General features: G+C 45.8%; 1 protein-coding gene across 2 annotated transcripts in view; it reads right to left on the bottom strand.

Moving 5' to 3' along the window:
• ACAN (aggrecan) overlaps window positions 1-27,329 on the bottom strand; it is a 239,099-nt gene that overhangs the window by 119,022 nt on the left and 92,748 nt on the right. For both annotated transcript variants that reach the window (XM_078683188.1, XM_078683189.1), the window contains exons 2-3: window positions 1,720-1,796; window positions 257-640 (exon numbers count right to left, since the gene is read on the bottom strand). In XM_078683188.1, coding sequence (XP_078539314.1) covers window positions 257-640; window positions 1,720-1,789 — 454 coding nt within the window. In that variant the 5' untranslated portion in view covers window positions 1,790-1,796. The remainder of the gene's footprint in view (window positions 1-256; window positions 641-1,719; window positions 1,797-27,329) is intronic.

Raw genomic sequence — 27,329 nt, 5'->3', positions numbered from 1 at the left:
CTTCTCAGATTCCAAGGTCCCAATCAATCAATCAATCAATCATGCCATTTGTATAGCGCACTACTCACCCGGGAGGGTCCCACACCCCATGAACAGTTAGTACAACCAGGTTTTCTTCTCCAATTCTCACATAAGTAATGTATGCAAAGAATAACCACTAAAGTGTCATACGGACCGAAGGAGCTAATTTAGAATTGAAAAAGCAACATGTCTACGTGGTTGAATGGCAAGCAAAATGAAGTCTACAAATGTTTACCTTTCACAATGACCTCTATGGAGTCCTGGGTGTCTTCAATGCCACGTATCACCTCGCAGCGGTAGATTCCGGAATCACTGGACCGAAGGCGTGTAATTTCCAAGGTGGCATCCGTGGGGATTAGAGGATAGTTGGGCATGGAGATCAAACCTTTGTAGTCACTGTTGATGCGAACCTGCCCATCGATGGCCACCAAGAGGACAGTCTCCTTCCCATCGTGGTGTTTGCTCCATTTGATTCTTGGGGTGACTGGGGGAGTTGAGGGTGCAACAGTCACATCTTCCAAGGAGTCGATGAAATAGCAAGGAATAGTCAGGGAGTCTCCCAAGGTTGTGTTCAACGGAGACTGTTCAGGTATGCTCACACTCAGTCCATTAACATGGTCTGTTGATTTCAGTGCAGAAATGGAAAGAAACAAAGCACACAGATGAGTACAAAATAGCTTTGAAATAACTTTATCATTATGCTACGACTTGCCTCAGCATTAAACAGGCAAGAATAGATATCTCGAGAACTTCCCACCTTCCACATGCCCTAGCCTCATGGTGAACTCCACCCTCTCCATTACAAATCCTACATAGCACCTACCCGCCTGACCTTTCTCTGTGTAAGTTACTGGTACAGGGTCAGTGGCTTGTTTCCAGCTTAACACTAATGAGAGTGTGGGGCTGGATGAACAAGTGAATAAATATAGCTACAATAGAAATACAGGGATTGTTGCATCGTTTGTGAAGGAATTTATCACAAAATTGTTTTTACTTAGCTATATTTCATTTCTGCTACTCGCATTTTACCTGATTTTTTGTTCTGAAACTATGTATACTTGGATAACCCTGTCCAGAGAGGTCTCTTATGAATTTGCTCCAAAGTTACAGATAGTTTCTTTTCAACATGAAAACATTAAATAGACTTGGGTGAAAGATAACAAAAGGCATTGGCACGATTGTGTTTGAGTAATGGAGCATAGAATGGTGGCCAAATTCTTTGCATGTAATTTTATTGTGATTACCAGCGAGGTGCGTCTTTGAAGATGGTGTATCTCATCTGGGTAGGACCATGGACGTCAATTATGGTTCGCCATTAAAAAGTAAACATAGCTTTTAAAGCCCTGTTTAGCTTCAATGCATTCTGCTCATGTCTATTCCTGGAGCCTCTCTGCAGCAGCCAGTAGGCGTTCGAGGGGCAAAGGGTGGAAATCGGGTCAATCTTTTGTTGTCATGGCGGACAAAGGATGCTTATTGCCACTTTCGCTAGCCCTGGGATTTTGGTGAGTCAACGTCCATGAGTTGGGTACACAAGTAAACATTTACCAAATTACATTGTGTTTCTCTTGGAAGGACCCCTTTCTGTGACGTATCACTACTAGACAATGAGAACAGCCACACTTGTTTCACGAGCTATTGGCACAATAAAGTGAATTACATTCTGAACTGCAGCTACTAAGTAGACCTGAGGTTACGTACCTGAAACTTCCACGGATATTGTGGCAGTGATGACTCGCAGACACACAAACACTAGTAGTAAAGTGGTCATAGTTTACCTGAAAATGAAAACATAAAACAATCATTCCTATTGTCATTTGAGCACAGCTTGTAATGATCACTAGATCATGGGCGACCTTTCACTTTGACTTGGTAACATTGCTAAGATTATTTCCCATACCTGGCAACTAAGATAAGATTGGTGGTTTTGTCAAAGGGATTTTAAAACTTGCCGGAAAAGAATGCGTGTTTTAATTAAATATGCAGAATTAATGTGCAAACTTCGATACAAATGATGTGATCAGAATGCATTCAACTGTAAGCTATTCTAGTTAATCGTACCAGGCCTCAAAATGACTAAAGCAATGATGCTTGAATAGAAGAAAACGATGAATGCACATAAAAAGTTTGACTATTAACCACTCCATGAACCTGTTTTCAGAATACTTAATAAGAATGTTTCTACTTATACAAAGACCACTGATACGCGTAACTCATTTTTGACGTTATTGAATAGTTAATTCACTGAAATGCAGTTTAAAATGTGAATTTGACTTTCCAACCCACTTCTTTTCATTAATACACGTTTCAACTTTTACATAGTTTACTGGTAAGAAAATTGTTATTAGAAAGTACAAAACTTTGTACATATATGGGAAAGTAAGCCTAAATGAAGCAGCCTTCACATGAACAGAGTAGTTGATATCATTTCGTTGCAAACGTACCAGGCCTCAAAATGACTAAAGCAATAATGCTTGAATAGAAGAAAACGATGAATGCACATAACAAGTTTGACTATTAACCACTCCATGAACCTGTTTTCAGAATACTTAATAAGAATGTTTCTACTTATACAAAGACCACTGATACGCATAACTCATTTTTGACGTTATTGAATAGTTAATTCACTGAAATGCAGTTTAAAATGTGAATTTGACTTTCCAACCCACTTCTTTTCATTAATACACGTTTCAACTTTTACATAGTTTACTGGTAAGAAAATTGTTATTAGAAAGTACAAAACTTTGTACATATATGGGAAAGTAAGCCTAAATGAAGCAGCCTTCACATGAACAGAGTAGTTGATATAATTTCGTTGCAAACGTAACATTGCCGTCAGAGGACTATTGTATTTGGTTTAAGAAGCTGAAGAGTGATCCTGTTCCGAGGTGAGCATCTGATGATGATTGGCTGACAGACGAGAAGAGCAAAATACTGCAAAAGCTTCATGAAATCGAATGTGTAAAATAGTGCATGTTCCTAGACTAGGTCATCCCACACACTTTTCCATTTCACCAAGACCCAGACGTTATGGTGCATTGCTTTGAGGCTCCACTGAGTTTTTTTGAATATGTCTTTACTGGAAGTTATTTGCTTTGATTATTTTTGATCTTTGATTTTTAAATGCTAAAGCTTTATGGTTTTCTCATTCTTTGTCAGACTGGAACTTTTTGTGGGTTCTTGATAACTCCAATCCCCCCCCCCCTCCCCCCGATTCTTAGAGTAGGGATTCTTTCCTTTATATAATGCACATTAATGAATGTATTGATTGATTTTATTGACCATTATTTCTTTCATATATTGACCATTGCGATTAATCTGAATTTAACGTGTGATTTGCATTAGAAATAATTTAATAAAAGATTTGATTAATAAAATCCGTTAAACATTTACCAACTCTCGTTATTGACTAAGAATTTGAATAGCTGTTGTGAATATTATTTGATGTATTGCATAAATGCTCTTCCTCGCTAAAACAATGGCAAAGATCCATTGCATTGAGAGTGAGCGGCAGGGGTTAGCCCTGATGCTGCTAAACTGTGTCTTTTAATCCCTGTTTTCCGCTTTAACAGTTTGAAGTCATAAGATTATCTGAAATCAGGTTTATTCGCTCTTACCTTTCTTTCATTTTCTCCTTCTTCCCATGTCTTTAGTACTCATGTGCTACTTTTTGTTTCACCAAACTATCCACCCTCTGTGCTACCGGAAGTCTCTTACTTTTCTTAATCCTTATAATTTAGCCTCATTTTGTCTTTTGTCTTCACTCTAAGGAAAACAGATGGCATGGTACCTCACTATTCCAAGGCAACGGGCAACATTACATCAGCTGTAATTGCCTCCAGGGTGGGATTATACAAGGTACTCTCACTGCATCATCAGGCTTAGAAAAATGGATTTACATTGCCTGTTTTACCGCTGATTCTAGGAGTCCTACCAATGCCGCAAGACTATCAAGGTGCCTAGAAACCATTGAGTAAGCTATACATAGTTGGTGAATAATCGTAGTAATACTCATGAAAATTGCTTGAGGTATGCCAGTTGGCATTCTCTGCCAGTTAGCTGGAGGACACACCCAGCCTGCCAAGGCATGTAGGGGAGGTGTCTGAGATCTGAAAGCCCACAGGGAATGTGAGCCAAGCCATCATGTATTCCTCTCCATATCACAGGGTGTTAAGGACTGTGAGTAGAGATCAATAGCGCACCATGTAAGGGGTCTTCTTAAAGTTCCCTTAGGTGACATGCTCTAGCATCCTCCGTGCTAGTTTTGTAGTCGAACATTACTCATCAGAGGGGATAGAAGTGGCTTTGTTCCATAGAGCTATTCTCATGCAATAAAACAATGCTGATGTAAGGGCACACAAATTAGTGTTTATCAGAGTTGTCCAGTAGCAGCACATGGGCAGGTGGACACATATTAGCGTCCCTGTCCTCCAAAGCACTAGACACAGGCCCCACAGTGTGGAAATCCACATAAGCTTTTGGCACCAATCTGCAGAGTTAAGTTGTACACCAGGATGTACCATAACAGTTGCATGGTTGCATTGCATTTGTTGAAAACGCCATAGTTCTCTATCTGAAACCGTGCTGCTCAGGTGAGCAGTGGTTATATGTGGTTGTTACAAAAAATGAGGGAGGAAGCCTGATGCTTAGAAAAGGGACGGGTCTGTAAAACACAAAACAAAATAATCCTTTTTCAACGTGATCAACTATCGCTGTGATGGATATACGAGTAGATATTATAACCTTCTTAGAGTTCGGATCATATGGAATAAGCACTTTACATGTGCACAAACAAAACTCCTACTATTGGAACAAGGAGATGACTAATATTACAGATAGCTGTGATCTAAAACAACAATGCTTGGACAACAAACAATTAAAAACAATAAACAATTAACAATAATATGCTTCAATTTCAATTATGTTATTTAAAAAACGCTATTGGTTTAGGACCAAAATATCTTTAAATTCTTTTTTTTTTAAATCATTAAATCCACATAAATAGTCACAATATTCACAGTGATTTCGTTAACATTTTCATCTCATTACCTTTATCTAAGTCAATGTTTCCAAAGTCAAATGACAAAAACTATTTTAAAAAGACAAATACATATTAATAAAAACAGAGAAACTGTCAAAAACAGTTTATAGGAGGAGGAGCTTGGCGGGCATCCGAGATGGCCGCGTGAGCACAGCGCTCCCCGGACCCCCGCCGCTCCCGGCTTAATATCCTGATTTAATCCTGATTTTTGCGAGGATTCATATAGAGGACGTTGGGCTGATCTACCTGGACTTTTCATAAACGAATTTGGACATTGGGTGTCTGAATTATGTTCACTTGAACTTTTGGGCTCCGCCCTCGAAGTGCGCCCGGGACTGGGTGAGGTTCGGTGGCCGTCTTGAAGTTGAACAACAACGGCAGGGGGATTGGACGTGTGGGACCCCCTCTTAAGTTTCGGTTTCGTTTCTGCCTCGGACTGGGACATTGGTGAGAGGGCTGGGCCAGAGCTGCGGCCGCTCTCCACGTAGGTTGTTTGGCCCTTGGCTGCACTGTTTCTGGAGTGGGCTGCATCTATCCTGGTGCTACATCTCTTGTAGTCCTTTGGTCCAGGGGCCTCCGTTTCTGGTACTCGGCCTGTCGACCCTGGTGACATTGCTTGTGACGCATCTTCAAAATGGCGGGCAGAGGGGACCGAGAGACGCGCAAGACGAAGGCACCTCTGCGCGGGGGTCCGGTTCAATCTAATGTCATGGATCGTTATACCCACTCTAAGGGGTCCCCCGGAGCTGCCCTGCCCGGTCCCACTGCATCGGACCAAGTACTAGATGCGTCGCCGGAGCCCTCCTTGCAAGACATCATGGGCGCCATTTCTGGCATGAGGGAATCCATAGGCCACCAGTATGAAACTTTGGCCCACAAACTGGACACTGTGGCGATTGAGGTCAATTTGATTCGAGCCGATCTCTCCAAGACGAACGAAAAGGTGAAATCGTTGGATATCAAATCTTCCAGCCTCACGACGGACGTCTCTGATATTCAGACGGAGATTGGCATTCTCCGCAGGGTGAACGATTTCATGACCCGGCGCTTGGAGGATTTTGAGAACAGGGCGCGTCGCTGTAATGTTCGCGTGGTTGGTGTGCCGGAGAATCCAGAACCCCACTCGGTTGATCTCCTGGTTGAAGATCTTATCCAGAATCACCTTTCACCGTCTGGCCTTAGTAAATTTTTCGCAGTGGAGCGCGCACATCGTGTTCCGGGGGGCCAGGGCAAGCCTGGCGCCCCGCCGAGACCTATTGTTGCCAAGCTTTTCCACTACAGAGATCGGGACGCTATCCTGCAGGCCTCGCGGGCGAAGGGCCCAGTAGCCTTTGAAAATGCCACGGTGAACTTTTATCCGGACTTTTCCCAACAGGTCCAGAAGCAGCGGATGGGATTTCGTGGTGCCAAGAAACGTCTTAGGGACTTGGGGATGCGTTACGCAATGCTCTTTCCGACCAGGCTGCGGGTGGAGCATGATGGTCGAACTTTCTTTTTTGATCGGCCAGAGGCTGTGAATGACTGGCTGGACTCCCTGCCTAATCGACCTCCTGAGACTGAGTCCGAAGCCCACCCGGGCGGTGCTGAAGGTGGTGTTGAGAGCTAAACGTTTCGTTTTTGACTGATGCCTTGTTTTGTATGACTTTTCCAGGGATGTAAGCCTATGTTCCTCTACCTCATATGTGTTTTGATGTATGGTCTTATTCTCGTTATTATTGATCGGGGGGCGGGTGGGCCGGAGCCTTTCCTCCTCCGGGGTCTTTGTGTAGAATAGGGGTTCTTGGGCGACAGGCACACTGCAGGTTGGGGTGGCTTTTTAGCTTTTTGCAGGGGTGCAGGGTGGGGGGTGTTTTCCTGTTATTTGGGGGGTGGGTGGTTGGGAAGTTCATTGTTTGTATGTTCTGTGTTCAAGGCGACTTTATTCTGTATTTGAATTGCTTTTTGTGGTCGTGCTCATTGATGGGGGGTTTGGGCTTTGTCGGGTGGGATGGGGGGTAGCGGGTTGAGATTTGTTTCGTGGAACGTTAATGGTCTGGGTGATCGTATCAAACGCAGTGTGGTGTTGAAATGTATACGACGTTTATCTCCTGATGTTGTTTTCCTGCAGGAGACTCATTTGATAGGCAATGTCTGTCATGCAATGAACAGGTGGGGCTATCGCCTCGTAGCACATTCGGGGTTCACCTCGGGTTCCAGGGGTGTGGGTATCCTCATTCGGGCTTCCCTCCCCCTGGCTATTGATGATGTTATACAGGATGACCGGGGGCGGTATGCTGTCCTTGTGGGTCGGTATGAAGGCCGTACCCTTTCCTTATTAACTGTTTATGTGCCCCCCGGCTTGCAGACTTCCACCTTTTCAGATTTGGGCCGTGTCTTGTTGGACCTTCCTGATAGTACTCTCTTTCTGGCTGGTGACTTCAATTCCGTAGTCTCTGGCATTCATGATCGCCACCCTCCTAGGGATACCCCGGCGGCTCAGAAGTGGTTGGGTGGCTTTTTGGATACCTTCGGCCTAGTGGACTGCTGGAGGCTTTTGCATCCTACGCAGCTGCAGTACACCTTTCACTCCGGGGCCCATGGGAGTTTGTCTCGGCTGGATTATTTCCTGATGCCTGCGGCTCAGTCCCCGGCTGTGCGTGAGATCGTGCACTTGCCCAGGGGTATCTCTGACCACTCTCCGCTCTGGCTTCGTTTTGAGGTTGGGGTGGAGGCAGCGGGCAGGGTGGCTCCCATTAATCCGTGGTATCTTACCTCCCCTGAGACCCGCACCCTTTTACTTAAGTCCCTCGACTCGTATTTTCTGGATAACGAGGGGTCGGTTTCATCTGCTGTGTCCCTGTGGGAGGCCTTTAAGACTGTGATTCGTGGGCAGGCCCTCTCCCTTATTGCTGAGGCTAAGAGAGCGAGGAATAGAGAAGTGGTTGACCTTGAGGGGGAAATTTCTGTACTGGAGGAGGGCCTGGAATCTGGTGTCACGCCTGAGAAGCTTCATGCCCTGGGTCTGAAACAATTTGATTATAAGTCCTTGGTCACGGATGCCGCCAAAGTGATGTTTCGGGAGCAACAGGGACGTTTCTATGATGTGGGTGATAAAGCGGGTAAATTGCTGGCATGGCTGGATAAGAAGGAGAGAGCTAATCGTGTGGTACCCGTGATTCAGTCTGCCTGTGGTGTGAGTGTAACGGACCCGATTGGGGTAGTTGACCGGTTTGCCGAGTACTTCCGTGTGGTGTATACCCCTGTGTCTGTGAGGGATGTGGATGACTCTCGCCTTCTGTTGCGTGATATAGCCCTGCCCATTGTTTCTGATTCGGACCGTGTGGCGTTGGACTCCCCCTTTACGGTTGATGAGATAGCTACTGCCATCCGTTCCCTCCGTTCTGGCAAAGCATTGGGCCCGAACGGGTTGCCGATCGAATTGTACAAATTGCGTCCGGATAGGCTTGCTCCGTATCTCCGTGCCATGTTTCTGGAGTCCCGGGACCGGGGTATTCTCCCTTATGATCAGAGACTAGCCACGATAGTTGTCATCCCCAAGGAGGGCAAACCACGTGATCTTTGTTCCTCCTATAGACCCATATCCCTACTAAATGTTGAACCCAAGGTGTTGGCGAAACTCCTGGCCACCCGTCTCTTGACGGTCATTAGTGACTTGGTCCATCCGGATCAATCTGGATTTATCCCACATCGCAACACGGCTCTGAACCTACGTCGTCTTCATGGCGCGATCGCGAGGGCGGGGCTTCTGACGGAGCCGGCCATTTTGGCATCGTTGGATGCATCCATGGCCTTCGACACGGTGGAGTGGCCCTATCTTTGGGCGGCTCTTGAGAAATTTGGTTTTGGGCCTGATTTTATTGGTTGGGTCAAGTTGCTGTACACGGCACCTCTGGCGCAAGTGGTGGTGAATGGTAGGGTCTCGGCTCCTTTCACCCTCGGCTGGGGTACCCGTCAGGGATGCCCCTTGTCTCCATTACTGTTTGCTCTCGCCTTGGAACCATTGGCTGCCTGGCTCCGGTGGGAACCGTCTCTCAAGGGGATTCGCTGGTCTCCGGACTTTGAGGACCGCGTTTCGCTTTACGCGGACGATATCCTTTTATACCTCACCTCCCCGCGTAAATCTCTGTCTGTTCTGTTTGATGTTCTTGCTTCTTTTGGGGCCAACTCGGGCCTCGTTATTAATTGGGCCAAGTCCTGTGTATATGTTCTTTCGGGGGTTTTGCCCCCCTTGCAGAGTAGACTTCCCATTCAAGTGGTCCATTCGGGCTTCAAGTACTTAGGGATTTTTATTACGTTGGACCCGACGCTCCGCTTTGAGCATAATCTCCTCCCACCGTTGCTTAGACTGCGATTGGATGTGGCCCGTTGGCGCAAGCTTCCTTTATCACCGCTGGGCAGGGCGGCCCTGTTTAAAATGATGTCCTTGCCGCGATTCCTTTACGCGCTTCACAACTCTTATGACGCTATCCCTAAGACCTATTTCCAAGAGATTGAGAGTCTTCAACGGCAGTTGATATGGGATGGGCGACCCCGTATCGCACTCGCAAAGCTCACCATCCCCTGGTATGACGGGGGCATGGCGCTCCCCGATATCAAGCGATATTATTGGGCTTCCCAGTTGTCTGCCATTAATCATGTGATGTTTTCCCCGGGTCGTAATCCTGCATTCGAGATGGACAGACTTCAGCTTCCAGGTGGGGACTTTACTAGAGCGCTTTATTCCCGATCGGCCGGGCGCCATCTTGTGGGCCCATCCAGGATTGCAGTAACGGTGTGGCGGGCTGCGAGTGTGAGTTTGGGGTGGGAGGATCGATTGACGTTAGCGACACCGCTTTATGCATCCGAACGTTTGGGCGGACTCTGGTCTACCAAGGGTTTCGACCGCTGGGATGTGATTGGGATCTGTAAGGTGGGTGACGTGTACTCGAATGGTTGTGTGAAGTCGTTCCAGGCCCTCCAGGCGGAATATGGTTTGAGTGGTAGGGAATTTTTTCGCTACCTGCAGGTCCGACATGCCCTCGTCTCAGTCTTGGCTCCTGATGAGGCCTTGCCTGACTCTTCCCCCCTCGAGGACCGTGTCCTTGATGGGCATCTTCCCGATAGTACTATTTCTCTGATTTACAAGAAGTTGATTAATAATCGGGTGGACTTACTGATCCGACTTCGGGAGGCTTGGGTTCGCGATGGGTTGGAACTGGACGATGAGGATTGGCAATCCGCGCTCTCTTCTCCCAAGGAGGTGGCCATTCCTGCCCGTCTCCGTTTGGTTCAGCTTAAGATTCTTCATCGAGTCTATGTCACTGGTCCGCGTCTGGTTACGATGGGCTTTTCTTCGGATGGGCTATGCAAGCGTGGATGTGGCTTGAGTGCGACCTTTTTGCATATCCTTTGGGAGTGCCCGGTTATAGTTGCTTATTGGACTGCTGTGCTTGAGGTGATGACTGCTGTTACGGAGGTGGCCCTGCGACCGGAGCCTCGCAGATGTCTGTTGAATGTATGGGAACCCACTGACTACTCTGTGGCCCAGACCAGATGGGCTACCCTTGGTTACATGATTGCGAAGCGGGATGTCGCGCAACTCTGGGGCGCTTCCAGGCCCCCTGAGCTCTCGAGGTGGGAGGACAATATGGACTGGTCCATGTTTCGTGAAAAGACGGTTTATGTGGCCAGGGGCAGACCCAGGGCGTGGACGAAGGTTTGGGGCCAGTGGAATGAATATCGTGGGGGTATTTGCACCCCTCCCCTTGATAACACTGCTGAGATTGTCCTTTCTCCCTAGACTAGAGTTCCCGGAACCTTTCCGTAAAGTTTTTTATACTTCCGGTTCTCCCCGCTGCTCCCCTCCCCCCCCTCCCCGACTTGATTGGAGCCTCCGGGCTCTGGGTGTGTTCTCCTGATCGTGGAACCGTCCCCTCCGCTCTTTGGGCTGACCTTACTTATCGTCCATTCGCCTTTAGTGTTTATGTTTTCTTTTTGTAAAAATAAAAATACAAATTGTTCTGTGATGTCTATAGAGTAGCGCTCTGTACTTGAGCTGTACCTATCCACGGGTGTATATTTTCTTACATGCATTTTGCCTTGTTATTAGCGGCCAGCCCGTGAGGTTGTAGGCCCATTCTTGTACTTTTCTATGCTTACTCCAATAAAGGTTTTGGAAAAAAAAAACAAAAAAAAAAAAACAGTTTATAGTTGATCACATTGAAAAGGGATTATTTTGTTTTAGATGTGGTTGTTAGCCACACACTGTTGAATTCACTGCTTACTTTGCAGTAAATAATGCTCAGTTTGAAAGCTTACCATCATTATGTATTTACTATCCTCAACAAAGCCAGCTAATTGACTTACGATAGAGGGTTCGGTGATTTGATTAAATATATATTTTTACTTCTGCGATTTTCATGACATCAAGTCTCTCAATGAATAGTGTTAAAGGTACACTTTGTAATAGATGTATGCAAGTCAACCCCTTCACCTGCTTCGCTGCTTACCTGCAGCATATACTGATGCGATCCTTTCAATCAGCAAAAACAAGGAGGGTTTGGATGGTTTATTCGTATTCATTTTTTCAAAACAGTTGTAAAAAGACAAAAGACCGCTTCACAACATCTTAGCACAGCAACTGCAACTTGATAAAGTAAAACAAGCACCAGCAAAGCCAATAGGCTTGGATTCCATGACCTAAAATATGTAAGCAGCTTTTTAAACCTATGTATTTTCACGTGTAAGCTCACTAAAGCCAGATTGATTTAATTTGGTTGCAGTAATGGTGGTAATGAAAATAGTAATCGGCGGTGGTAGTATAGATGGGGCTGGTGATAATCATGGTGTGGTAAAAATGGCAATGGTAAGGGTGGTACTGTGGTTGTAGTGTTAATGATGATGAGAATAATGGTAGTGGTAGCTGCGTTGGTAATAGTGGTAGTAATGATTATTGCAATAGCGGTAATGGTGGGGGTGACAAGATGCCAAGGCCTGGAAGATGTACTCGCTCCTCTCTGCTAAAATGCCTGGAGGAGAGGCAACCCTTTACAGTAGCCACAGTGCCAGAACAGTCAGGTACGTTAAGGTAACCGGTGTCTTCTAGAATCCGTCTCAAATGGAGGAAAAAGCTGCTAGACAGAATAAAAAACGTTCTAAGCACTCTTGCCAGTCTTAATAGAAGGTGAAGATAGTGGCAAAGGAAGAGCAAAGCACCAAAGTCGCTCAAATTCTTGACATGGAATAAAGGCAGTGAAGGAATCTCGAATCCAGGATTCCAATAGGAGACTAGCTGCAGAAAAAATGGAGCAAAAATGAAGATAAAAAATAACAGCACGGGGAAAAGAACATGCTGAAAAATAAACTTTGAACGCATTGTAATGCATTTTCTTCTGGATCCTGCTTCCTGAGATATGATTCAAACAGGAAGTGATGTCAGAGGAATTTCATAACGCTAACCAACTTAGATTTAGAAGTTTCAACACAGAACATAGAAGTAAAGGACATCTTAGGGGATATATGAAACATGATCATGTCATATGCAGCCAGAAAAAGAAAGAGGCACTGGTCGATCTTCCATGTTAGCAGTGGCAAGTAGAAGATGATGGCAAGGTACCACTGCCATCTTCAGGAAGCTGTGTAGTTCGTGGCTGAGTTTTAGAGGCAATTTGAGTGAGCATGAGCAGGTCTAATAAACATGGATACCTCCCCCACTACTGGAATGTCACAGCCAAGTTATCTAACAGCATGAAGACAGTGGTGGCTACTGCTAATCTGATGTAGGGGGCCAGCGTGAGGAAACAAATAATTAAAAAAATAGACTTCCCTTTCACTGCCGGCCGCCGCGATCTTCTGCTCCAGTGCTGCACCTCGAAGCTCCTATGCTCCCGGCACTGCAATCCCCATGAGCAAAGGCCCACAGACTACCCATGCAATCCCAGTGCTTCTCTCATGATATTACTCTCAGCATGAAAGAAGCGCTAGTATTGGGCGGAGCGGGCTGGTTTCACGCTCCAGTAGGGACTGGAAACCTGTTCCCCTGAGCACTGCTGATATCTCCAGGGTACAGCCTGGAGATATCCAAGTGTGCATGTCTGTTTGGCCGTCCTAAGATTGCCAGTCAAACCAACATACACACTTTCAGCGCCTACCACTCCTCCTACCCCTGATGCTGAGACGGCAAATTGCCCGTCCCGCCCTAGACTATGTAACAGGAAGTGAAAAATAGAAAGACAATGAAATAGTTTTATTGCCATTTTATTTTTCTTCTGCCTGCTACATTTCAGCAGTGGGGTGATACTCCTCCGCCATAGAGAAGGAGCTGGCCCTGCATGAAGACCTGTGGCCGTAGTAAGTGTGGCTGTTTTGGTCATTGTGGCTATGGTAATGGTGGCAATGATAATGATCTAAAGAAAAGCAGACTTGTGTGAAAACACAAGAAAAACAGGTGGCCCTCTAAACATCAGGTTCTACTCAAGTACTGGTACAAACACTTAAAACCCCTATTGTAGTAAAAATAAGATAAAGAATTGAATGTTCACAGCTTCAGTGCATTTTTTAGATGGAAAATAGTTGCTTGTGGATTGCAATACTCACCCAACACTGAAGGTGAAATAATACACAAACAGTCAGTAGCAGGTCGTCAGAAGGCGATAACGCCTTTGGATGAAGCCAAACGCCATTCTATGCATCTTCAAAAGAATTGCCATGCAGCTTTGTACAGAACTGTGTTGTCAACCTAACATGCATGAGTGAGTGCAATAGAAAGTCACAATTTGTCCTCTGTGCACGTCACGTACACTATCTAGGTAAGGCTGGCGAGTTGAAATTCTAGTACTTTACAGTTATAAAACTATAAAGTAAATGCAGCAATGGCATTATAAAGGGAAGATGTGAGGAGATCGCTAGGGACAAGTTGAAGAAATGTTCTCTTGTTGCTTGAACATACAACAACTTAAAAAAAACAAAGAGACAGAGGTATTTTGCAAAACAGTAACAGTTTGTTTAATTAAACAGTGCGACTAGAAAAACACTTACAGTACAACAACTTTAAAAAAACAAAGAGACAGAGGCATTTTGCAAAACAGGAACAGTTTGTTTAATTAAACAGTGCGACTAGAAAAACAGGTACAGACATAGGGTCTGAGGACTTTCTCAACTCATAATTGATTTAACATGTTTTTTTTACAATTCATTGAATGCTGTAAAATAGTTCCGGTGATCCTTTTTTGGTAAGGAATGTGAACCGCTGTCTTTGGAGCCATCAATTAGTGTATTCAATGAAGAATTCAGGTGGGCCTAAACCTTGTGTAGACACAATGAGGCCTGTGGGTAACGTGTTTAGATGTTTGGCATGAGGAGCATGTGGTCCCTGTGTGTCATGTGTGTGATGTGGGCTGATTGGCTATGTGTTGCTAACTTCACGTGACATCTCACAATATGGTGTCTTGGGAACATGCATATCCCTCCGGCCATGTGTGCTTTATAGGGGCCAATTTACCTGGACCATTGTGGTGTCGCTGTACCTATCTGTGGAATTGAGATGGGATTTCCTGTTTGCGTGTTTGTCTGCCGGCTACGTGCCACACCACCTGTGACCTGTCAATCAGTGACCTCAGGCCTTGATCTCAGTGCCTGCCTGACTACATATTTGAGTCAGTGTTGATGTGGAATTCATAATGGGCAAATTTGTTTTTATACATGAATGCATCGTTATTCATATTGATATCGACTTTCTCAACACTCATTTTTTTCTGATGCATAATGCCAGTCGTACTCTGTCACAATGAAGCTGAGGATATTGTAATGTACTTTACAGAAATGGGAAAGGTTTGGAGGAGGTGGAGAAGCTTAAGTGTTGAGCTATTTTGAGTTTAGAACTGGAAAGAATAAAAACCAGGACAACATAGAGAGGAATTGGTTTGTATGTCAAAAAGGAGGGCACATCTATAACCTTGTTTGATGGGAGAGCGAGAGATGAGAAGAATTCTGACGGATGAGGATTAAGGTACAGTATGTATTGTGAGGAAATTACAGTGACCAGGTTGTTGTGTGGGAGTGATGGAAACTGGGAATATATCTCTCCGATTCAAAGCACGACACCCTGAGTATCTCCCATTGAAGAAAAGATTGAGCCTGCAGCACAATTTGAGAATTTATCAGATGAGACCTGGAATCTCAGGGTGCAGCAGCCAACCTGCCGTCCTGGAGATTAGTCACCTGTGCTGCAGACTAGAACACTCCTACTGTAATATGGTCCATAAGTGCGCTCACAGCCAGCAAACATTTACTCCATTTTGTACCTGACCCAACGTCACACTTCCAACATATTCTGTAATTCATATAGAAGAGCAGTGTAGTCTATTAAAAAGCAAGGCACAAATAACCTAATAATATATTGTTTGAAATAAACAGATTTAGCCAAGTCTACCTCACATCATAAAAGAATCAGCCTCACACAGAATGTCAACAATGAGAAAACTGAAGGCTAGCTAAACTTGCTAGGCACGCCATCAACTATTGTCAACATTATTCTCTGCCATGGCATATGAAAGAGCCCTTCATTAACCTCTTCCCTGCTGCCGTCACGAGCACTACCTCGCTGGTGCTGCGAACATCCAACGGCCGACGCGGCCCCGCCCACTCCGCGGAACCGTAGCACTGCCACGAAATAACGGCCGCAGCTAAGGTCATCCTTGTTTTTCACATCGTTCTTTCATAATTTAAAATGCCATATTTCTTAAGCAAATTAAAATACACCGGTTGCCTTTTAATATTATTGCATGAAGTGCCATGTATTCACCATTTTTTCAAAATTGGAAAACTGCTCTAAATTAATTTCATATTTCAATTGATTCTATAGTCTCTTCTCTTCAAATATCGTTTTCTCAGTTTGACTGTGAGTTACAACAAGCAACTAATAGTGTTTTTACTGTGGTAGGATAAAGTCAATGTGGGAGAACACTGAGCTGCCATGGTTATCATACAACTTGTTATAACTGAAGTTTTGTAATGCACTATATCCAGTAAAAACATTATTGAGCACAAATGCATAATTGGCATTCAACTTTCATAAATTAAGTAACAAATCAGTTAGTGCTCTCTCCACCATAAAATTGCTTATCCATTTCTAAGGTATTTATTAACATTATACACTGATATGTGAGAGATAAGTTACCCCCTATCATACATTATAAGGATATTGCAAGTCACTGTGGAGTTCCATAACTACTTAGAAGAATGAGACTGAAGGCCGTGTTCCTTTATAAGATTATGGAACTCTGAGGTGACTTGCAATATCCTTATCAAGTACTCCCGAGGTGTTCTTTATCCCATAAAATTCATGATCACACCATCACCTTTCATACAAACCACTTAAAACCTTGGTGCATAGCTCTTTAATATGAAAGAGAGAGCATGCTTGCAAACATGAAAAATTTAAATAAAATCTCCAGTGCAAAATTAAACACATCAAAGACCTGTTAGTTATTTGTTGCAAACAGATATTAGAAACAGTTTTTTTTTTAAAAAGCTGCACTCGCTCGGAATGTGTAGAAACATGCAGAAAGATTCTAGCTTTTCTCCATCTAAGGAGTGCAACAAATAAACATGTTCTCTCTACTTCTCATTGTAAGCTAAAAAACGGAGCAGACGAATGAAAAGAATGAAAAGCAATGTTCCCGTTTTCATTGCTTAACAACTGCTTCTATTATGCTCAGTGGCCTGCTGGCTCTGGCAGTAGGCGTTGTGACTGTGACATCAGGACCCTACTGTAATAACTTGAAATAATTGAATTCTGATGTCTTTTCTTTATATTCAGTGACTGGGTGCTCTATAAATCGTAGTATATATAGAAATTAGAAACTGGCGTTTATACAGGGATTACCAAATCCCTTGTATTATTTTACATTCATAATACAAGTATCAATTATGTATGAGACAGCATTAAGGAGCATTAGGGAGCTCAGCAGGCTAGCTGCCAAACGGAGTAATCGGAGTAATTTTGGTAATAATTCAATTTACACTCGCTTGCGTAATTAAGAGTAATTTGGAGGAAAAAGTCCTACCGTGAGAGTACGTGGAGAAGTGTGGCTCAGTGGTTAGAGGCGGCAGACCCGGAAGCTGAGATTGACCGTGGACCAGGGTTCGATTCCCCGCCTCGGCAGGTCTCGGGCTCAAAAATTCCACAGACTCGACAATTCTCGCTCTGGTGCCTACTCAACTCACGGGGTCACACTCTGCGACTCTGGGCAATAGCTTGCTTAATCTCCACTACGGCCCCTTGCGGCGGGATGCCTGGCTTTCACCTTGTGGACACCCTGCCGGGGTTTCTCACAGGGGAATACCAGGACGGGTTCCCTAAGCAAGCGCCGGGACGCTCACAGGCAGCCGTGCGCTTTACAAATCCAGCACACATTACACACACACACACACACATTTAGTGAGTGTGAGCGGCTGCTCGAGCTGCTGTTCAGGTTCGGTTGCATTTAGCGTCATTTTCTTAGCAGAAAATCCATTTCGGATGCACGGGTACATTTTGTGCTAAGAAACTAGTGCTAAAATGCTGGAAGTAAGTTGGGAGAAAATAGTACTCCAAGTGCACATTTAATGACTGTAAGCAGCTGCTCACACTGCTATTCATGTTCTGTTGCATTTAGCAATATTTCTTAGAGCAAAATGTGCCCTGGTGTCAATTTTGGATGAAAGGGGGTCTTTTTGCACTAAGAAAATAATGCTAAATGCAGAAATACTCTTCTTGTGTAATTCTGTGTAATGTCATGTCATTTTTAGATAATTGCGTATGCACTTTTTTACCTTAGACTACTCAAGCTATTTGTTTTCTATGTGTTGACGCCTCTCTCTTGTATTGTCATGAACTTAGCTACTTAAGAGCTCGGATACCCTTTGAGTCATGTTTGTGCTATATAAAACACTGAATAAATAAATAAATAACACACTACACGAAATTATGCGAGTTACACCCACCCCTAGTTATTTGCTAGTTATCATGAAATGAGCTCATATGTGACTCTCCCATTACAGTGCCATTTAAACCCATAACTGTGCCAAAATAAAGTATCTGTGAAATATATCTTTATTTGGCAGTTCTCTGTGCTTGTCAGATGATTCCCCATTATTGGGATGATGTAGTCTATTGAGGATTCTAGAAGCCATATATGTATTTTGTGCCACTTGGTTACCCTGCAAGTATGGCACGATTTCAAAGAAGCTTTGGAATTGTCTATTATAGGCCAAAGTAATTTAGTTAGTTTCCCACCATCTCTTATGCAGGGGATGTGCAGAACAAATCAGGCGACAATTTTCTACAGCAGAGGCCTCCAGAGGCTCAAAGCAGATCCATAACCAAATCTAACCAGCCACTAGCCAATATAATCAATTTCCAAACCATAAATAATAGTCTACTACAAACGTTCTACTGACTATCCAGATAGACTGAAAGCTAACTCTTGGAAAGAAATACATTTACAAATTTGACAAAGCAAGAATCCGAGAAAGGGATCCCAGAATCCTAAAGGGCATTTGGATAACGCAAATGTTGGGAATGAGGTGTACAAGTTTAGCAAACATAGCATCAGAAACTAATAAAGGTATGTTATGTAGTACGACAAAGTAGTACTTCTGGTCAGGGATGTTAGGTGACTGTGTGCACGTGTCATGAATTAAACAAAGATAAAATGGCCTGACAGTGATTGAAATAAAGTATCCTGACATGGAACAGCATGTTGTCAAGAAATCGCATTAATAGTATAACCAACATATTATGTACGGACATAGGTGGTAGACGACCACTAGAGGGCGTGCGTGTAGCGCGAGCCATGTCTTGCTGCTCTACGGGGCAGCAGCCCGCGCCTGGAAGCCTTACGCCAGTATATACAAAGGTCTATATTAAGTTGGGAAGCAGCCTAACGCCCGTTTCAGGTCAGTATGTTTTTTTGGAATAAACGCTCAGGTTACTGGGATTGAGGCTGTCATTACATGGGGCTTGGCCCTGGCACATTCTATCCCTTTGACATTTGGGTGAGTAGCCCCCTAGGATCTTTGCCAGCTGAAGTCCTGCGCCTGCACAGCCAAAGGTTTATGGGTTTCAAACCCGACAAAGGTTTTAGAACCCCTGGTTCACCTAACCAGTGTGAGTGCAAATCCAGCTTTTTGTGCATAGTGTAATATGGAGGGTGATTATATTGAAGAAGAATCCTTGCAGGTCCTGCCCCTACATAATGAATTTTGCGATGCTGTGGATGCTTCCATCCACCAGGAGGTCGCGGCGGCCATGGGCCCCTTTGAGAGACGCCTTATGCAGATCGCTTATTCCTACGCAGGAGGTCCACCCTTAAAAGAGCACCCCCTGCGCGTCCCCCTAAGCATAGGCAAGAGTCAGCTGCGGACATGGGAGCCTTTGAATGCCTTAAATGGGCCTTTCTCGCACGCCCGACTATTTAACACCTGAAGGCACTTGACGACGTGGTTCCCTTGTCCCCAAAGGGCAGCGGGGACAACAAGGGAGATGACTCCCCAACCGAATCTACTGAGGAACTGAGCCCCTCCAGGCCCTGGCGCCCAGCCACTGGTGGTGTGGAGCCTCCATCGGACATGCTGGTCCATGAGGATCTCCTACACCCTTGTTCCACGGAGTGGACTCCAAGAGATAAGGTGGCTCAGTTTGTGGCGAGCCACCTCAGGAAGCCCCTGGAGAAGGAGGTCAGAGCCTGCCTGGCGGCGGAATGCCTGCATCCTGCACTCGCTGGTAAGGTGGTGGTCACGCCTGATATTGATGCGAGCCCCCTCACTAAGATCTTGGACCTTGCAGAGGAGATCAATGCTTCTGGTTTAGCGCTTTCTCCCGAGTCCGTATCCGGCTGGGCCCAGCGTGCCATTGTGTTCCTGGGCAACGCCAATTGTGCCCTCTCGGCTGAGAGAGACGCTATTTGTTGTTGAAAGTGGACCCCAAGCTTTGGGATTTAGCTTCCTCTGAGGCCGGTGCTGTAGCTGATGGGGAACTCTTCGGAGAACCTTTCGTCAAGGAACTCACTAAGTTTGTCTCAACCTTCACCACTTTGGACAAGGCACAGGTTTCCATCCTAAGGTTTTTGTCGAGGCCGGCAGTGGCAGGGGGCGCTTGGCCGGCCGTTTCTACATCCAAGCCCCTTCCAGAGGCTTCAGGAAGATGCAAGAGCAGCCCAAACAGGAGTTCTTCCAATCAAGAAGAAACAACAGAGGCAGAGGCTCCGGAGACGCAGCCAGGTGTCATTTCCATGCCCAATCAGGTGAGACTCTCCCTTTACCCCCAGTTACAGGTTGGCGGCAGGCTAGGCTTATTCGTGGAAATTCAGGAGGCTATCACCTCCGACTCATGGGTTTTACAGACTATCAGGGCCTTCCACATAGAGTTTTACTGGAACCTGGTGCAAGAGTTCCGCCCCGTCCCCTAGTGTTTACAGAAGCTCAGAATGCCCTGGTGGACAACGAAGTTCAGGACCTATTGCGCAAAGGGGTGATCACTTACTCTTCCCTCCACCCAAGGGGTTTCCTAAGCAACATTTTCTTGGTGGACAAAACAGATGGGGGTCAACGCCCAGTAATCAACTTAAGGGAGTTCAACAGCTGGTTGGTGTACCACCCTCTCAAAATGGAGGGGATCCCCCTGCTGCGTGACCTCCTGTGCCCAGATGACTGGATGGCACGGCTAGATTTAAAGGACGCTTACCTGGCTGTCCCAATTTTCTCACCTTACCGCCGGTTCCTCCAATTTCAGTGGAAAGGGCAGGTGTACGAGTTCACCACCCTTCCTTTCAGTCTGTCTTCCGCACCTTGGTGAAGTAACAAGGTGCTCAAGCCCACGATAGAGGACCTCAGGGCTCGGGGCTTCCGGTTTATCATTTACCTCTACAATCTCCTCCTTTTGGCTCAGTCCACAACTCTACTAACAGCCCAACTGCAAACCGCTGTAACTCTATTGCAGGACCTTAGCTTCGTTATCAATGAAAAGAAGTCCCTTCTCACCATGGAAAGGCAAACTACCTTCCTGGGTTTTGTTATAGACTCAGTCAACAAGACGTTGAGCCTCTGAGAACTCTGGCCAGACCTACTATTTCTTTGCAGCACGTCACCAGAATTGTGGGCCTCCTATCGTCCTCCATACAGGCCATCTTTCCAGGGCCTCTCCTCTACAGATCCCTTCAGAGGCTCAAAGCCACCCACCAGAGGAAAGGCCTGCAGTATGCAGAGCAGGTTCCTCTCACCGATGAGGTAAGTTTAGAATGCGGTGGTGCTTGGACCATATGGAGACTTGGAATGGGCAAGCCATTTTCGGCTTTGTTCCGGACTTGGTCATAGAGTCAGATGCCAGCAGATCGGGATGGAGAGCACGCCGCGGCGGCTTCACATCAATTGCTTGAAATTTTTGGCGGGCTCCTTCACCATCAAGTGCTGGACAAAAGACAAGTTCAGCTGTAATGTCCTCCTCAAGATGGACAATGTCTCTGCTGTCCGCTACATAAACCACCTGGGTGGCACAAAATCTAAGGTGCTAGTGGATATGGCCAAGGAGTTCTGGACAATTTGCCTCTAGCACAGTGTCTCTGTGACAGCGGAATGTCTTCCAGGAGCATCCAATGTGGTGGCAGACTGGTACTCCCGGCTATGGTAGGATGTAAGTCAATGGCAACTGGAGCCCAGAGTTTTCCAGCGGGTGCATGCCCTTTGGGGCCCGTTTTTAGTGGATCTTTTTGCCTCTTACCTGGCCCATCAACTTCCCAGGTTTTCAGTTAGAAGCTGGACCCTCTGGTGGCGGCCACAGATGCCTTTCTCCAGGATTGGTTGAAGGAGGTGGGATATGCTTTTCCCCCATTTGCCATTATAATGCGCATCTAGGCTCAAGTCCGCAGACAACAAGCGAAGGTGGTGCTGATCACGCCATATTGGAGATCGCAAGCATGGTTTCCAGTACTTCTGGAACTCTCCTGGCATTCTCCGATCATTCTACCCCGAGATGGGATGATTCTCCACGATCCCCACGGGGAACCTCATCCCCTGGTCCTTAACCCCTTCGACGCTCATGACGAGCCCAGCTCGTCATGGAGTTTCCATTGATTTCAATGGAAATTGCATTGAAGTGAAGTATTAAGCTTAGCATCCAAGTGGTTAATAGAATTGAAATTTTCCATCATGTTTACTAGGAAATGTTTCATTCCTTGCAAAACGGAGAATGTCCTCAATGTTCCTTCCCATTTGCTATGGTTTTGAGGTTAGATGGGTTTTCCATTTCAATGATAAACTTAAAACGATTTCTAAACAGCCAAAATCATTTATTACATTTAAAAGTGTACCACCCATTCTAAAGCGCTTACTTTTCATCTGTAGTGGCCCACGCGTTATAGTTTACAATTTTGTGTAGTTCACATTTCCAAGCCCTCCATGTATTCTGTGAAATGGGCAGGCCGGACTGGCTACCGGGCGTTTTGGTGTGCTGTAAGCTGGGAGCGGATTTCACTGGGATGGGGACTGATTTCGTTGATGGGGGCCTTAGTGTGCTTCTAAATCAACAAAGCAAAACAAATGGTTTTACGCACACACAGGGCCCCATCAACTAAATCCGCCCCCAGCACCAAAACTCCCGGTAGCCAGTCTGGCCCTGGTAATGGTTAAACAGCTTTTCTAATGGTTGTGGGGTGTGACCAAGTAAAACTGCATCATATGCGTACAAAATATGGCCACAGAAAGATCGTCCATCTTTGTGACGTTCACCCCTGACTGAAGTAAATGCTCCACAATGCCGTTCATATAAACCAAGAAAAGGAAAGGTGCTAAAATACATTGCTGTCTTATGGCTCTTAGGGACTCAATTTACCAGACTCATATACTATAGCAGATGATTCAGAAAAGGGGGTGGTGATGAACAGAGTGTCTGAATTAAGCAGACCACTCTTACCCAGTCCAAAGATCAGGGCTTGATCCATCACCGTTATTTAGCTCACCGCCCCATCCCAGCTCAGAACCTGGCTATATGCAAATTAGTCTGTCCCTGGCCCAGTGCATCATGGGAACAGGGCAGACCAAACTACCAAGCCAATTCTTCACCAGAAAGGAGACAAGCTTCCGGGGACCGGTTTCTGCCATTCCAGGCGTCGTCGGCCCGGCTTGCTTGAATCCTGATGGAGCAGTGAGCAAGGGACTCATGTCTGAGTATACCCTTCCACGCTTATGGTGGACAAAATGATTCAGAAAAGGGGGTGGTGATGAACAGAGTGTCTGAATTAAGCAGACCACTATTACCCAGTCCAAAGATCAGGGCTTGATCCATCACCGTTATTTAGCTCACTGCCCCATCCCAGCTCAGAACCTGGCTATATGCAAATTAGTCTGTCCCTGGCCCAGTGCATCATGGGACCAGGGCAGACCAAACTACCAAGCCAATTCTTCACCAGAAAGGAGACAAGCTTCCGGGGACCGGTTTCTGCCATTCCAGGCGTCGTCGGCCCGGCTTGCTTGAATCCTGATGGAGCAGTGAGCAAGGGACTCATGTCTGAGTATACCCTTCCACGCTTATGGTGGACAAAATGATTCAGAAAAGGGGGTGTTAATGAACAGAGTGTCTGAATTAAGCAGACCACTCTTACCCAGTCCAAAGCTCAGGGCTTGATCCATCACCGTTATTTAGCTCACTGCCTCATCCCAGCTCAGAACCTGGCTATATGCAAATTAGTCTGTCCCTGGCCCAGTGCATCATGGGAACAGGGCAGACCAAACTACCAAGCCAATTCTTCACCAGAAAGGAGACAAGCTTCCGGGGACCGGTTTCTGCCATTCCAGGCGTCGTCGGCCCGGCTTGCTTGAATCCTGATGGAGCAGTGAGCAAGGGACTCATGTCTGAGTATACCCTTCCACGCTTATGGTGGACAAAATGATTCAGAAAAGGGGGTGGTGATGAACAGAGTGTCTGAATTAAGCAGACCACTCTTACCCAGTCCAAAGATCAGGGCTTGATCCATCACCGTTATTTAGCTCACTGCCCCAACCCAGCTCAGAACCTGGCTATATGCAAATTAGTCTGTCCCTGGCCCAGTGCATCATGGGAACAGGGCAGACCAAACTACCAAGCCAATTCTTCACCAGAAAGGAGACAAGCTTCCGGGGACCGGTTTCTGCCATTCCAGGCGTCGTCGGCCCGGCTTGCTTGAATCCTGATGGAGCAGTGAGCAAGGGACTCATGTCTGAGTATACCCTTCCACGCTTATGGTGGACAAAATGATTCAGAAAAGGGGGTGGTGATGAACAGAGTGTCTGAATTAAGCAGACCACTCTTACCCAGTCCAAAGATCAGGGCTTGATCCATCACCGTTATTTAGCCCACTGCCCCATCCCAGCTCAGAACCTGGCTATATGCAAATGAGTCTGTCCCTGGCCCAGTGCATCATGGGAACAGGGCAGACCAAACTACCAAGCCAATTCTTCACCAGAAAGGAGACAAGCTTCCGGGGACCGGTTTCTGCCATTCCAGGCGTCGTCGGCCCGGCTTGCTTGAATCCTGATGGAGCAGTGAGCAAGGGACTCATGTCTGAGTATACCCTTCCACGCTTATGGTGGACAAAATGATTCAGAAAAGGGGGTGGTGATGAACAGAGTGTCTGAATTAAGCAGACCACTCTTACCCAGTCCAAAGATCAGGGCTTGATCCATCACCGTTATTTAGCTCACTGTCCCATCCCAGCTCATTTTGTCCACCATAAGCGTGGAAGGGTATACTCAGATGTGAGTCCCTTGCTCATTGCACCATCAGGATTCAAGCAAGCCGGTCCGACGATGCCTGAAATGGCAGAAACCGGTCCCCGGAAGCTTGTTTCCTTCCCAGTATAAGAATTGGCTTGGTAGTTTGGTTTGCCCTGTTCCCATCATGCACTGGGACAGGAACAGACTAATTTGCATATAGCCAAGTTCTGAGCTGGGATGGTGCAGTGCGCTAAAAAACGGTGATGGATCAAGCCCTGATCTTTGGACTGGGTAAGAGTGGTCTGCTTAATTCAGGCACTCTGTTCATCACCACCCCCTTTTCTGAATCATTTTGTCCACCATAAGCGTGGAAGGGTATACTCAGATGTGAGTCCCTTGCTCATTGCACCATCAGGATTCAAGTAAGCCGGGCCGACGACGCCTGAAATGGCAGAAACCGGTCCCCGGAAGCTTGTTTCCTTCCCAGTATAAGAATTGGCTTGGTAGTTTGGTTTGCCCTGTTCCCATCATGCACTGGGACAGGAACAGACTAATTTGCATATAGCCAAGTTCTGAGCTGGGATGGTGCAGTGAGCTAAAAAACGGTGATGGATCAAGCCCTGATCTTTGGACTGGGTAAGAGTGGTCTGCTTAATTCAGGAACTCTGTTCATCACCACCCCCTTTTCTGAATCATTTTGTCCACCATAAGCGTGGAAGGGTATACTCAGATGTGAGTCCCTTGCTCATTGCACCAACAGGATTCAAGCAAGCCGGGCTGACGACGCCTGAAATGGCAGAAACCGGTCCCCAGAAGCTTGTTTCCTTCCCAGTATAAGAATTGGCTTGGTAGTTTGGTTTGCCCTGTTCCCATCATGCACTGGGACAGGAACAGACTAATTTGCACATAGCCAAGTTCTGAGCTGGGATGGTGCAGTGAGCTAAAAAACGGTGATGGATCAAGCCTTGATCTTTGGACTGGGTAAGAGTGGTCTGCTTAATTCAGGCACTCTGTTCATCACCACCCCCTTTTCTGAATAATTTTGTCCACCATAAGCGTGGAAGGGTATACTCAGATGTGAGTCCCTTGCTCATTGCACCATCAGGATTCAAGCAAGCCGGGCCGACGACGCCTGAAATGGCAGAAACCGGTCCCCGGAAGCTTGTTTCCTTCCCAGTATAAGAATTGGCTTGGTAGTTTGGTTTGCCCTGTTCCCATCATGCACTGGGACAGGAACAGACTAATTTGCATATAGCCAAGTTCTGAGCTGGGATGGTGCAGTGAGCTAAAAAATGGTGATGGATCAAGCCCTGATCTTTGGACTGGGTAAGAGTGGTCTGCTTAATTCAGGCACTCTGTTCATCACCACCCCCTTTTCTGAATCAATTTGTCCACCATAAGCGTGGAAGGGTATACTCAGATGTGAGTCCCTTGCTCATTGCACCATCAGGATTCAAGCAAGCCGGGCCGACGACGCCTGAAATGGCAGAAACCGGTCCCCGGAAGCTTGTTTCCTTCCCAGTATAAGAATTGGCTTGGTAGTTTGGTTTGCCCTGTTCCCATCATGCACTGGGACAGGAACAGACTAATTTGCATATAGCCAAGTTCTGAGCTGGGATGGTGCAGTGAGCTAAAAAACGGTGATGGATCAAGCCCTGATCTTTGGACTGGGTAAGAGTGGTCTGCTTAATTCAGGCACTCTGTTCATCACCACCCCCTTTTCTGAATCATATACTATAGCAGGCTAGCTCATTCTTAAAGAGAACACTACTAAAGCAAGGTCAAAGGGCACATGTGCTCGGATGGGTACTTCAAAGAAGAGCGAAGATTAGAAATCAGAGCATCTGCGTGCAGCTTCCTTGGATACTAGGCATATGTATCAAAGAGTGTCAATGACATTAATGTAAACAAGAACAGGCAAAGCCAATAGGTGCAGTGTTGGCTGTCACAATTGTGGCATTATCAGTGCTTGTTTTTGTTTTGTTATGTTTTTTTGTTAAATATTATTGCTGTAGGAGCTGCTGGGCCCTTGACAGTATATAAAAAATGTACCTAAAAGCACAAATATTGTTTTAGTCTCAAAAGTATACATTGCCATAATATTTCGGGTACTGAAAGGAGCTACTTTGTGTGCAGATGTGTCCCTTATAAAAAGAGCAGTGCCGTCACTCACAGTGAAGCTAGCTGGTGGCTGTACTGGACTGACCCATTGCGTATGCTGTAGTAGACGGATGAAAAAAGTGAACAAAGTAACAATAGACAAATGGAAGAAGAGGACTGGCTGAAAGACCCTCTAAGTGTATTATATAAATAATGTTAGTAAAATCAAAAGGTCTTGGCTAACGCCAGCCCTAACGAGGTCATTGAGAATCTTGTGTTAGGGTTCTTGATTTCAAACAGGAAAGTATTCTATAGTTCTCATAAGTATGCTTCAAAGTGACTTCTATCTGACTGAGATTTTGTAAAAGAACATAGGGTCATATTATCAAGAAAGGGCGATACATTATCGCCGCTTTTATCGGCAGGAAACTGCCGCTAAAGCAGCGATAATGGGCTTGATAATATG

The sequence above is a fragment of the Lissotriton helveticus genome, chromosome 3_1, assembly GCF_964261635.1.
Source record: "Lissotriton helveticus chromosome 3_1, aLisHel1.1, whole genome shotgun sequence".
NCBI lineage: Eukaryota > Metazoa > Chordata > Amphibia > Caudata > Salamandridae > Lissotriton > Lissotriton helveticus.
This window is presented reverse-complemented; position numbering and strand designations above follow the sequence as displayed.